The 12,329-nt window shown below is 40.8% G+C and overlaps 1 protein-coding gene across 1 annotated transcript; it reads right to left on the minus strand.

Moving 5' to 3' along the window:
* Nucleotides 1-7,649: 7,649 nt before the first annotated feature.
* LOC116411580 (vomeronasal type-2 receptor 26-like) lies at nucleotides 7,650-8,186 on the minus strand (the record flags this gene model as incomplete). The annotated part of the gene is made up of 1 exon (XM_031904081.1): nucleotides 7,650-8,186. A coding segment is annotated over one exon (537 nt), but the record flags the coding sequence as incomplete, so codon positions are not given.
* Nucleotides 8,187-12,329: the final 4,143 nt, after the last annotated feature.

Raw genomic sequence — 12,329 nt, forward strand, 5'->3', positions numbered from 1 at the left:
TGATGTTATTGGTAGACATTGGCAAACCCAATACCATAGCACAAGGCCTCCACATCATTAATATCCCAAGGCATTGGTTTCCAGAGTGAGGCTTATTCTCCTGAAGGGACCCAAATAAGAATCTGGGTGGCTTAATATATAGACTAATTAAGATGAAATTTGGTGCTTCTCATAGTGATATTCCTGACAATTCAGCATTGAAGCAATATTATAAACCATTACCTCCCAATGGGGCTTGAACAATGACTGACCTAAGCCTATGCAGAATGGCATACCAAGGATTCACTGGGACTCATTTATAGACTTCACGCAGCACAGAATTCTTTGCACAGTGAACATATTTGCCCTGCCTGTGTTTATATTTATAAAACTGGCCAAGCCTGGGGCATTTAATGTGCAAACCTAATTCCAAATTTTTTATTCCCAGTGCGGAAGCTTTTTAAATATGGAATTTGGCCACAATTTTGGTGGCGGAGAAAATGTTTGCTAAACTGATTTCGCAAATAGTAAAATTCTAGTGCAAAGTGAAAATTGACGCTTTATTTGTGCACAAATCAAAGAGGGCCTGCTAATGCAAACCACATTCTCATGTTCAAATTTTTGAGCAAAATTTGCATTTCACTGTGATTTGCAAAAAAAAAAGGAAAGACGGGGACAGCAGTGCAAAATGAACTCTTTTATTCTGGTATATTGCAATCAGCCAGGACCTTGTTCACCCAACCCAAACCACTGAGTTTGTGAATAAATCTCTACCTAAAACCCACCCCAGTGTGTAGTGTTAGTTTTTAACAATCATATTTACAGATAGCACACCAGCAGGTTGGTTTCCAATTGTCTAATTCCATAGAGACTCAGAGACATCACCCCACCAATCATGATGTCTCCTTCCTGGATATATTCATATTCCTCAAGTGCTTTAATGATCTCCAGGTGACAGGCAGGGTTGGCGGTGGCACTCCCAGATCTGAGGGGTCCCTCACACATCATTATAATGTAGATCAGCAATTTCATGGGATTATATGTAGCTGTTCCTCCTGGCATTGTTGATAGAACAATGTACCCCAACAAGGCAGAAGGTCAGAGCACATCCCCAGCAGCAGTTAGTAGCAGTTTCACAGAAGATCCTTGATCTGGTAGCGTATTTAGAACAGAGTAAGGGGCCTGGCTCATCCAACCCTCATTTTATAGAGAGCAGAGAGAGGATTTGCCCCAGTAACAGTCAGTGGCACAGAGAGACACAGGGGCCCCAGGGTTGGGCTGTGTGTGTAGAACAGAGTAAGGGGCCCGGCTCATCCAACCCTCATTTTATAGAGAGCAGAGAGAGGATTTGCCCCAGTAACAGTCAGTGGCACAGAGAGACACAGGGGCCCCAGGGTTGGGCTGTGTGTGTAGAACAGAGTAAGGGGCCCGGCTCATCCAACCCTCATTTTATAGAGAGCAGAGAGAGGATTTGCCCCAGTAACAGTCAGTGGCACAGAGAGACACAGGGGCCCCAGGGTTGGGCTGTGTGTGTAGAACAGAGTAAGGGGCCCGGCTCATCCAACCCTCATTTTATAGAGAGCAGAGAGAGGATTTGCCCCAGTAACAGTCAGTGGCACAGAGAGACACAGGGGCCCCAGGGTTGGGCTGTGTGTGTAGAACAGAGTAAGGGACCCGGCTCATCCAACCCTCATTTTATAGAGAGCAGAGAGAGGATTTGCCCCAGTAACAGTCAGTGGCACAGAGAGACACAGGGGCCCCAGGGTTGGGCTGTGTGTGTAGAACAGAGTAAGGGGCCCGGCTCATCCAACCCTCATTTTATAGAGAGCAGAGAGAGGATTTGCCCCAGTAACAGTCAGTGGCACAGAGAGACACAGGGGCCCCAGGGTTGGGCTGTGTGTGTAGAACAGAGTAAGGGGCCCGGCTCATCCAACCCTCATTTTATAGAGAGCAGAGAGAGGATTTGCTCAGTAGAATGAATATAGGCACTGGCACCAGGGAGCCCTGCACTATTCTGGAAATGTTGCTTATTATTTCTAGGGCAATCACAACTATATAATTAAAGTTCTAATTAACTGCCCATTTTTGAACTGCCTGGACAAGAATGTATGTGCACATGAAGTGAATACATGAAATTGCAGTATTTTAGATCATAGCTGTAGCATTCATGTTAGATATCTATTACACAGGTTACAGGTCAATTAGGTTTTACCTTTTTTTCCACATAATCACAAAGAGAGCAGTATAAAAATAATACTGAACTAGCAGAAATAGTAAAAAAAGGAAATGTAAAATTTAAAAAATAACAAAAAAATGCAAAGAATAATTATCTGTATATCACAACAAATAATTAATTCTTTAAGACATTTCTAGATAGAAATTTCACTTAAGGGGAAGTAAAACCCAACATTCCATAAGGGCTCACCTGATACAGTATAATGAACTTCTGTCTAAGTCCATGGCCATCATAGCCCTTTTGTAGGTAAGACCTGTGCCTCTTATGATTTCGGCAGTTATTCCCCTGGGGAATTTGGATTTTTGCCATTTAGACACATAGTAAATTTTGGAAAAGTCACAACGTTTTTCTCTGCAACTTTTTGTGCTAAAAGTTTGATTTGAGTAAAAAAAAAATCGATGGTTAGTAAATGAGCCCCTAAAATTAGCTATTGCCCAACTGTTAGCATGAAAAAAAAATAGATTGATTTGATGCTTGAAGAGGAATTTATTAATTCTGTGATCGTTGATATTGAGAAAGAATTTCTGATCACAGACAACCCAAGGATTCCAGTATTATAACTCCTGCCATAAGGTCCATAAGACCCTACTCAACCCCCTGGATGACCTATAGTCTCAGGGATGGAATCAGTGCTGTAACCGCTGTTGGTTTTGTTAGATCACTTTCTTGAAAGTGAGGTGTTCAAAATGAATGTGTGTCTCAGGGATAATACAGATCTTCAAGCTTAATGCGATTAGTACTAGGGATGCACCCAAACCCCTGAACCCACCTAGCAGGATTTGGCCGAATCCCGAACAGAATGCGAATCCTTATTAGCATATGCTGATTAGGATTGGAAGGGGTTAAAAATCGGCTCATGCCAAAAAAAATTTCACTGCCCATTTAACCCTTTCGGAATCCTAATTAGCATATGCTAATTTAAGCTACTTAGGATTCGGGTTTAGTTCGGCCGGGACCGTAGATCTGGCCAAAACCGAATCCTTAAAAAAACGCCGGGATTCGGTGCATCCCTAATTAGTAAACTTTACCTAATGTTATCCTATGTGGGATTGACATACAAAGTCTCTACACCTTGATGCCCCATTTTGAAGGTACTATGGCTTGAATAAAAGAGGTTTTACTTGAAACTGACCCGCTTATTCTATTATCAATGTGAAGCCATGCTTCAAAAATATTTTACTGCCATTGCGGAAAATGTATTCGCTAACCGCACTGTTCCATACCTTTTGTGTTTTTTTCGACACCATCTGTCTGCTACATACAATGCTGTTCTAACATCTGTCCCCCGGCAGTTTCAGAACTCTTCCCACATCCATTCATGTAACTCTAACAAGTAACACCTGTTTGAAGAGTTGCAGGATACTTTGGTAATCCTTTCAAAGTAACTCCCCAGCATTCACACCTCTGTGAGTTTCAGATGTCACCTTTCTGAAGAGTTACATAGTGCCATTGTGATTGGATTAGTGGGAGAGTATATATGCTGAGGACTTCCCATACCAGTTGAACTGAAGAAGCTGCTCGGATGAGTAGTCTTCAATGATTACCAAACAAGTCCAGTTGCTTTAAATTTATTTATACTAGATATACCTTTTGTAAGTTATGTTGGTGCTTTTATTACATTTTCAACGATTTTGGTAGATTTTTAGTTATTTTATTGCATTTTCAGTTCTATATATTATTATTATTAATTATGAATATTTATTTATAATGTGCCAACATACCCCACAGTGCTGTACAATAAATGGGTTTCATACATTGGACATACAGAGTAACATATAAAGCAACAAATAACCTTTCCTAAAGAGCTTACAATCTACAAGGAGGAAGGGTTGAGACACATGAATACGTGTTGAAAACTAATTTGCCCAAGACAAAATACTCAAACTGTGATTCTAAATGCAGATGTAACAAGGCAAAAAAAAAAAAAGATAATTTTAGTGGGTTCTTTTGGATTTTAGCGATTTTATTGCATTTCGCATTGTTCTTTGTTGCTTTCCTTTGCCCATGGAAATTTTGTCTGCTATGTATTGATTTGGGTGCCTCTGTACACCACAAAGTTTGGTAAATCTATGCATATTTACCGTTCAGTAAACCCCTGACATTTATATTTAGAATGTTTTATATTGATATGTTACAAAATCTGGGGGTACATAATGGGGTCAAATGGAAGCTTTGTGACAATTTTCTGAAATTTCATAAAAACTGTTATGTTTAGCATAGCATTTTAGTTTGGTAGTTTGCCATAGAAAGATGTATTTACCCATTTATGTTTTGTCAGAATGCGTACTTTCATAAAATATATGGTTTTCTAGGTTCTCCGTACTGTTATCGGGTCTTATTGCACATAATAAACACACCGGGTGCAAAAATTACACCAGACAGAATGTCAGACCTGAAAATCCATGTGCACTGTTCTCATTTAGCTGCCACTGTATGCCACATAGTTTGGTAAATCTATGCATATTTTCCAAAAAATATATGGTTTGGGGGGTCAAAGTATTTTTACCCCACTAAAAATGCAGTAAATGTGTTGAATTTTCAGTAGCTAAAGAGATCTCAGGGGCAATTTATATGCACTAACTTCCTTTTGGGGTATCTAAATTCCAGATACATTGGTGATCCTATGCACAATGGGCATCAAACTGTTCAGTGGACCCTTGGCTTTCATATTTAGGATATTTTTACTTGGTACCTAATGTTATGTGGGAGATATGATGCTTGAAAGTTGAAGCTTTGATGTAATTTTTTAGAATTCTCATAATTTTAGATAGAAAAAGTGCTGTTTGGTATTGAGGTGTTGAAAGACATGGTTACCCATTTTGGATTCGGCAGAATGTGTACTTTTAAAAAATAGATGGTTTCCTGGGGGTAAACCTAATATTTCAGGATTTTTGGCTTTGGAATCTAAAGTATGCCATATTTTGCTGTAATGTTTTTAAATTTGGTAATTTCCTGCTGGTAGTTTTTCATCTATAGAAATCAGAAATCACCAGAAACCTATACACATCAGGTATTGGCATTTTTGGGAGACAAAAGGCTTTCTGAATCAGTTGAATTTCTGGTATAAATTCCTTGTATTTAGAGCTCTAAATTTTGTTCTAAAAGTGGAAATACACAAACATTCAGCCTGATTTGGAAAGCTCAGATTCTACTGAAAAAAACGATATATAGTTTTCCTACCTAAACTAACACTCCCCAGGAAATCCCCTTAAAATGATAGAGCACAGAATGTTTACAAAACATCAGGCAAGGAGGGGAACCAAAATGTGAAATACTGCTGGCACTTAAAGGGTTAAACAGTAGGATTTTTAAAGATTAATAGGTTTTTTTTTATATATCAATGGAGTGCTGTATTCCTTTTGGGTCTTAAAAATATTGAGTAACATTTTGGCAGAAAGTGTGAATGACCAGTTCCTGAAAGGGAGGAGAAATGGCCAACCAAGTCATGCAGATTATTATTTGAATGGATGAGCAGAACAAGACTACAGAAAAGTCATACCATGTGTGCTGGTAAAACGATTGAATATTTGAGCTGAGTAATTAAAATCAACTTTTAATTGAGGACTGTGCTGCTTTCTATTTCTTCAACTGACATTTCATGGGAGTTGGGAATGCCAAGGTACTTCCATTTCCCCTTCATACAAATTGCAATGCTGAACTTGAGTGGCTAAATATTCATTTGCTTCATATTTAACATGTTTTATCTTGGTACCTGATGGGGTAGATAATGTACCCATGTGGGTATTTGAGGTGATTATCAGAAATGTTATCAGTATCACCAAATTTAGGACAGTTTTGAAGTTTAGTGTTGAGTAAAAAGATAAACTGAAGTCAGAAGTTGAACATTTTTCATCCGTGTGCACAGCATGCAGTTCTATTTAAATCTTCCTTTTACTAATATAAATATATAAATATTCAGTTCAGTATTTGGCCGAATCTTTCACCAAGGATTAAGGCTTTGGCCAAATCCCAAAATAATGGATTTGGTGCATCCCTAAAAAAAATGTAAAAAATGTATATAAAGTGTAGTATATTAGAATAATAAAGACACCACAAGGTGCAAATGGCTGTAACTATGCTATGTATGTAACAATTTCAAATAAAGTACATAGTGCACCTTATGTAAATCCTCCACCAATCATATGGTAAGCATGCCTACTGACCAGACACAGAGAGGTAAATGCCAAATGGGGGAACATAGAGGCTTCACGATGCACACCAAATCCTCATTCAGTATGATACATTAGGACTCACAAGCATTTGTTTCTGTGCTTCCCTGTGGTGCCATTCTCTTGCATTCTACCATAGGGGTGTGAAGAAACAAACACAATGACGAACAAAAACAAAATTGACAACTGTAAAAAAGCTTTGCATTTTGATATTTTGGAGTGGAAAGACATATTTAACCATTTTGGATTCAGGAGAATGTTTACTTGTTATTGATGAGATATATAATATAATTTCTTTACTAGGTTACCATAAGGTGTTATGGTCATTATATTCTTGATCCAGTACCTCATAACAGAAGACTAGTGATGAGCGAATCTGTCCTGTTTCACTTCCCTGAAAAATTTGTAAAACTATAGAAAATTTAGCAAAATGCGGGTGTCACGTGACTTTATTTATGCGACCACACCCATTTTTACATGACTTTTATGTGACTTTTTTTTTTTTGATGCACAACTAATTTTTTTATGGCAAATTTTCGCTGAAATTTTGCAAAACCATTCGCCAGTGGCAAAATGTGGAAATTTGCTGCAAAACCATGCCTGCTGAAAAAATTTGCTCATCACTACAGAAGACTATAAAAATCTCTCAAGCTGTGTCCTGTTGAAGGTAGCTCCCCTCACATTCCTGAGGGAGGGGAGAGTGTCCAGTTACCTAATGCCCCTGAAATCTGTGATAAATAGTCAGCAATTTTGGTTGGGAGTCCCATTCGTTTTTCCCCTTGCCTCCAGGACAAGAAAAATTCTATATTTTGTGGTTAAAGTAAAGGGTTTTTTATGTTTGTATTTGTTCTTTTGTATCATCTGATTGTATTGATTCACTGTTATACTTTTATAACAACAAATACAAAGTTTCAAATGGTTTGTCCTTGTTGCTCTAAAAGAACCCATAGGGCCAGATTCAGTTCAGTCAGAAAAAGATTTGGAAGACTGAAACTATAACAAAAGAGAAATTTGGGTTTGTGAGGGAATATAAATATACGAGTGTATAGTTTGCACTCCGTTTGTATAAGCTAATTGCCAGAGTGCCAGAATAAAAAAAAACTATATAGCATCATATAAACTGCACTCACAAGTCTTACAAAGTGAAAACAACAGGTAATTTATTGAACTAACTTTCCCATCTCAGCAGAGAAGAGAGAGAGAGTTACCTCACTTGAAAGTAAAAGGCCTACTAAGGTATAGACAATGGTGCACATCTTGTGAAGTTACATGTTTTTTCCAAATACATGGGATTTTACATTGATCTCTGGTCTAAATAAAATAATAAAACATTTGGGCAGAAATATACAGGCTAAAAGGCCCGCGCTTGAGGCAAGTATGGCAAATATCTCCACACACACAGTGTTTTTGCCTTTGGTGCTCAGATAGGCCGGGATCATTGTGATCCAAACACTGCAGAAGAGCAGCATGCTGAAAGTGATGTACTTGGCCTCATTAAAACTGTCCGGTAAGCTCCGAGCTAAAAATGCTAAAACAAAACTAACAGCTGCCAGAAGCCCCATATACCCAATAACTGAGTAAAAGCCAATAGCTGAGCCCTCATTGCACTGAATGATGATGGTTCCAGGGGAAGTGTGAATGTCCAGTTCCTGAAAGGGAGGAGAAATGGCCAACCAAGTCATGCAGATGATTATTTGAATGGATGAGCAGAACAAGACTACAGAATTGGACAGTTTGACTCCCAGCCATTTTCTCCATGAGCTCCCTGGCTTGGTGGCTTTGAAAGCAACACAAACCATGATAGTCTTGGCCAGGAGAGAAGAGACAGCTATGGAGAAGGTGATTCCAAAAGTGATGATGCGCAGCATGCAGGTTATATCCACAGGGCGACCGAGGAACAGAAACACACTGAGGAAGCTCAGCTTGATGGAGACAAGGAGGAGGAAGCTCAGGCCCCGGTTGTTGGCTCTCACTATGGGGGTGTCCTGGTATGTGAGGAAAACTCCCAATATAAAAAGAGTTAAGACAAAAAAGGTAACTGCTAGGGATGATAACACCACTGCAATCGCATCAGTATCGTGTAATAGAAAGTCTTCTGTTTTTGCAATACACTGATTCCTCCATTCATTGGTCCATTCGATGGCCGGACATCTAAGGCAGTTTTCACTATCTTTAAAGAGCCAATGTAAGAAATGATTAAACATATATTCAATAAAAAGGACTTGTCCTGCTACATCTGCTATTCCAAATAAATATACTCAGATTATTACTAATGCATCCTTTCCTATACTATACCTGCTGTACTACAGTAAAAGAGGCTATTATCCCCCCCCACTTCTCTCCCTACTATACCTGCTATCCCACAGCCACAGTCCCTTCCCAGAGGCTATTATCCCCCCACTGCTACTATAGGCACCATCTCTCCCTACTATACCTGCTATCCCACAGCCCCAGTCCCTTCCCAGAGGCTATTATCCCCCCACTGCTACTATAGGCACCATCTCTCCCTACTATACCTGCTATCCCACAGCCCCAGTCTCTTCCCAGAGGCTATTATCCCCCCACTGCTACTATAGGCACCATCTCTCCCTACTATACCTGCTATCCCACAGCCCCAGTCCCTTCCCAGAGGCTATTATCCCCCCACTGCTACTATAGGCACCATCTCTCCCTACTATACCTGCTATCCCACAGCCCCAGTCCCTTCCCAGAGGCTATTATCCCCCCACTGCTACTATAGGCACCATCTCTCCCTACTATACCTGCTATCCCACAGCCCCAGTCCCTTCCCAGAGGCTATTATCCCCCCTCACTGCTACTATAGGCACCATCTCTCCCTACTATACCTGCTATCCCACAGCCCCAGTCCTTTCCCAGAGGCTATTATCCCCCCCACTGCTACTATAGGCACCATCTCTCTCTACTATACATGCTATCCCACAGCCCCAGTCCCTTCCCAGAGGCTATTATCCCTCCACTGCTACTATAGGCACCATCTCTCCCTACTATACCTGCTATCCCACAGCCCCAGTCTCTTCCCAGAGGCTATTATCCCCCCACTGCTACTATAGGCACCATCTCTCCCTACTATACCTGCTATCCCATAGCCACAGTCCCTTCCCAGAGGCTATTATCCCCCCACTGCTACTATAGGCACCATCTCTCCCTACTATACCTGCTATCCCACAGCCCCAGTCCCTTCCCAGAGGCTATTATCCCCCCACTGCTACTATAGGCACCATCTCTCCCTACTATACCTGCTATCCCACAGCCCCAGTCCCCTCTTACATATATTTTCTCTTACAGCTTTAATTATCAGTAAATTAAGAAATGAGTGGCATCTTTACCAGTTACATTGGAGATCTCCCCCTCGGAACACTGGACACAACTATAACAGCAGCTGTGGACTGAAGGCGCTGGTGCCTTTCTATACCCAGGGCTGCAATTTTCTGAACACTGAGATCTTGGGATCTAAAAATGAGAGTCATAAGAAAAACATGTAATATTTATATTTAATGAATTGTTGAAATGGTCTGTTCTTCTTTAGGTGAAACACCTGTTTAATGCACAAACACATGGTCCTTATATACCAGTTGCCTTTGGGTCTGGTTGAATGGCTTGGAAGCAGCTGAAGAAGTAAAGCACCCTATGGAAGTATGTAAGTGGTGTGCTGAAGATTCTTTCTTATTTTAGCCATTTCACACATTTTTTTAGCAGTTTTTCTTATTTTTTGGTGACGCAAAATGAAACAGATTCGCTCATCTCCAACCAACATATTCAGGGTGAATCAACCATTTTCCAAAGAAATGAGACTTATAAGAAAGGAAAAAACACAAAGCTGACCTTGTTGTCTGATGTTTTCCATCTTATTAACTCTGCTGTTATATGAAGGTTCTGGTCTGGTTGAGCCCACGGGGTGTACATTCCGACCGGATTCCAAACCAAGGGTTTATTATCATCGAGGAATACGTTCTGAATCTCATACTGAGTGACTAATTCTCCATTTTTATCAAAATACGATGTTTTGTTCTCTGTGTCTGTAAATGTAACGTTTTTCAAATAGCGATGTAACTAGAAAATACGAGAAACACAACATCTTTGTAACATAGTAACACACTAAGTGAGGTTGAAAAAAAACATGCATCCATCACGTTCAACCATAATACCTATATATAACCTGCCTAACTGCTAGTTGATCCAGAGGAAGGCAAAAAACCCCATCTGAAGCCTCTCTAATTTGCCGCAGAGGGGAAAAAATTCCTTCCTGACTCCAACATGGCAATCGGACCAGTCCCTGGATCAACTTGTTTAAAGAGCTATCTCCCATACCCCTGTATTCCCTCACTTGTACTGAGAGCTATCTCCCATAACCCTGTATTCCCTCACTTGTACTGAGAGCTATCCCCCCTACCCCTGTATTCCCTCACTTGTACTGAGAGCTATCCCCCCTACCCCTGTATTCCCTCACTTGTACTGAGAGCTATCCCCCTTACCCCTGTATTCCCTCACTTGTACTGAGAGCTATCCCCCTTACCCCTGTATTCCCTCACTTGTACTGAGAGCTATCTCCCATAACCCTGTATTCCCTCACTTGCTAAATACCCATCCAATCCCTTTTTGTACCTATCTAATGTATCAGCCAGTACCACTGATTCAGGGAGGGAATCCCACAACCTCACAGCTCTCACAGAAACAAATCCTTTCCGAATATTTAAACAGAACCTCCTTTCTTCTAAACGGAGTGGGTGCCCTTGTGTCAGTTGGAAGGACCTTCTGGTAAAAAAAAAGCATTAGAGAGTTTATTATATGACCCCCTTATATATTTTTAACTGCCTCTTTTCCAGTGTAAACAACCCCAACTTGGCCAGTCTTTCTTCAGTCTAAGACTTTCCATACCCTTTACCAGCTTAGTGTCCCTTCTCTGGACCATCTCTAATTCAATAATGTCCCATTTGAGTGCTCTGCAAAGGGGAAGGATAACCCCCTCTATGCCCCATTTAATACAGCTCAATACCCTGTTTGCCCTTGCAGCTGCTGCCTGGCATTGCTTGCTACAGCCAAGTTTATTATCTACAAGGACTCCAAGGTCCTTCTCTATTATGGATTTGCCTAGTGCAGTCCCATTAAGGGTATAAGTGGGGGCATATTGTTACATCCCAGGTGCATGACCTTACATTTATTCACATTAAATCCCATCTGCCACTTAGCCGCCCAGATTGCCAGTTGGTCAAGATCCTGCTGCAAGGTGCCACATCCTGGGTAGAACTGACTGGGCTGCAGAATAAACCGGTATGGTCATTTCAGTTTTATTTTATCATTTAAAATGGGGAGTATTATAATAATAATTAACAATATTTTATTATTTAACCACTTTATTTCTGGGTTGGCACATATGACTTGCATGTGATTTAATTGGGGGGCAAGAATTCCAATAGGTGGTAGCGCTCAGCACCTCATAGGTTTTGCTCAAAGCATGGCAAAGAGTTGTCTTTGTTTTTTTCAAGTTTCACCAGCAGGTAGCAGCAGTGGATGCTCTGCTGCAATGTTGGGACTTTCCCGTTGTCTACCTTTTTCCCCTGGTGCCTCTCATGCTTGCAATCCTTCTGAAGATTCAGAACGAGGGGGTGGAACCAATTCTGGTATCCCCTTTTTGACCTTGGAGGCCTTGGTTTCTACTACTCCTAAAACTTCAGAGAGGGAGGCCTTAGCATTTACCATCCAGAAAGGACCTTCTTCTCCAGGGCCCCCTGGTCTATCCAGATCCGGACTCCCTTCTTGTGGCTTGGAGACTGAGCGGCAAAGGCTAGAGGGATTAGGGTTTTCCTTCAGGATGGACTGGATAAAAATTTTCAGTACAGGACACTCAAGGTTCATGTGTCAGCCTTATCGGCTATGACAGGAGTCTGTTGGGGGGAAAACCCAGTGATCAAAAGATTTTTCATGGC

Source organism: Xenopus tropicalis, chromosome 1 (assembly GCF_000004195.4).
Source record: "Xenopus tropicalis strain Nigerian chromosome 1, UCB_Xtro_10.0, whole genome shotgun sequence".
NCBI classification, from domain to species: Eukaryota; Metazoa; Chordata; class Amphibia; order Anura; family Pipidae; genus Xenopus; species Xenopus tropicalis.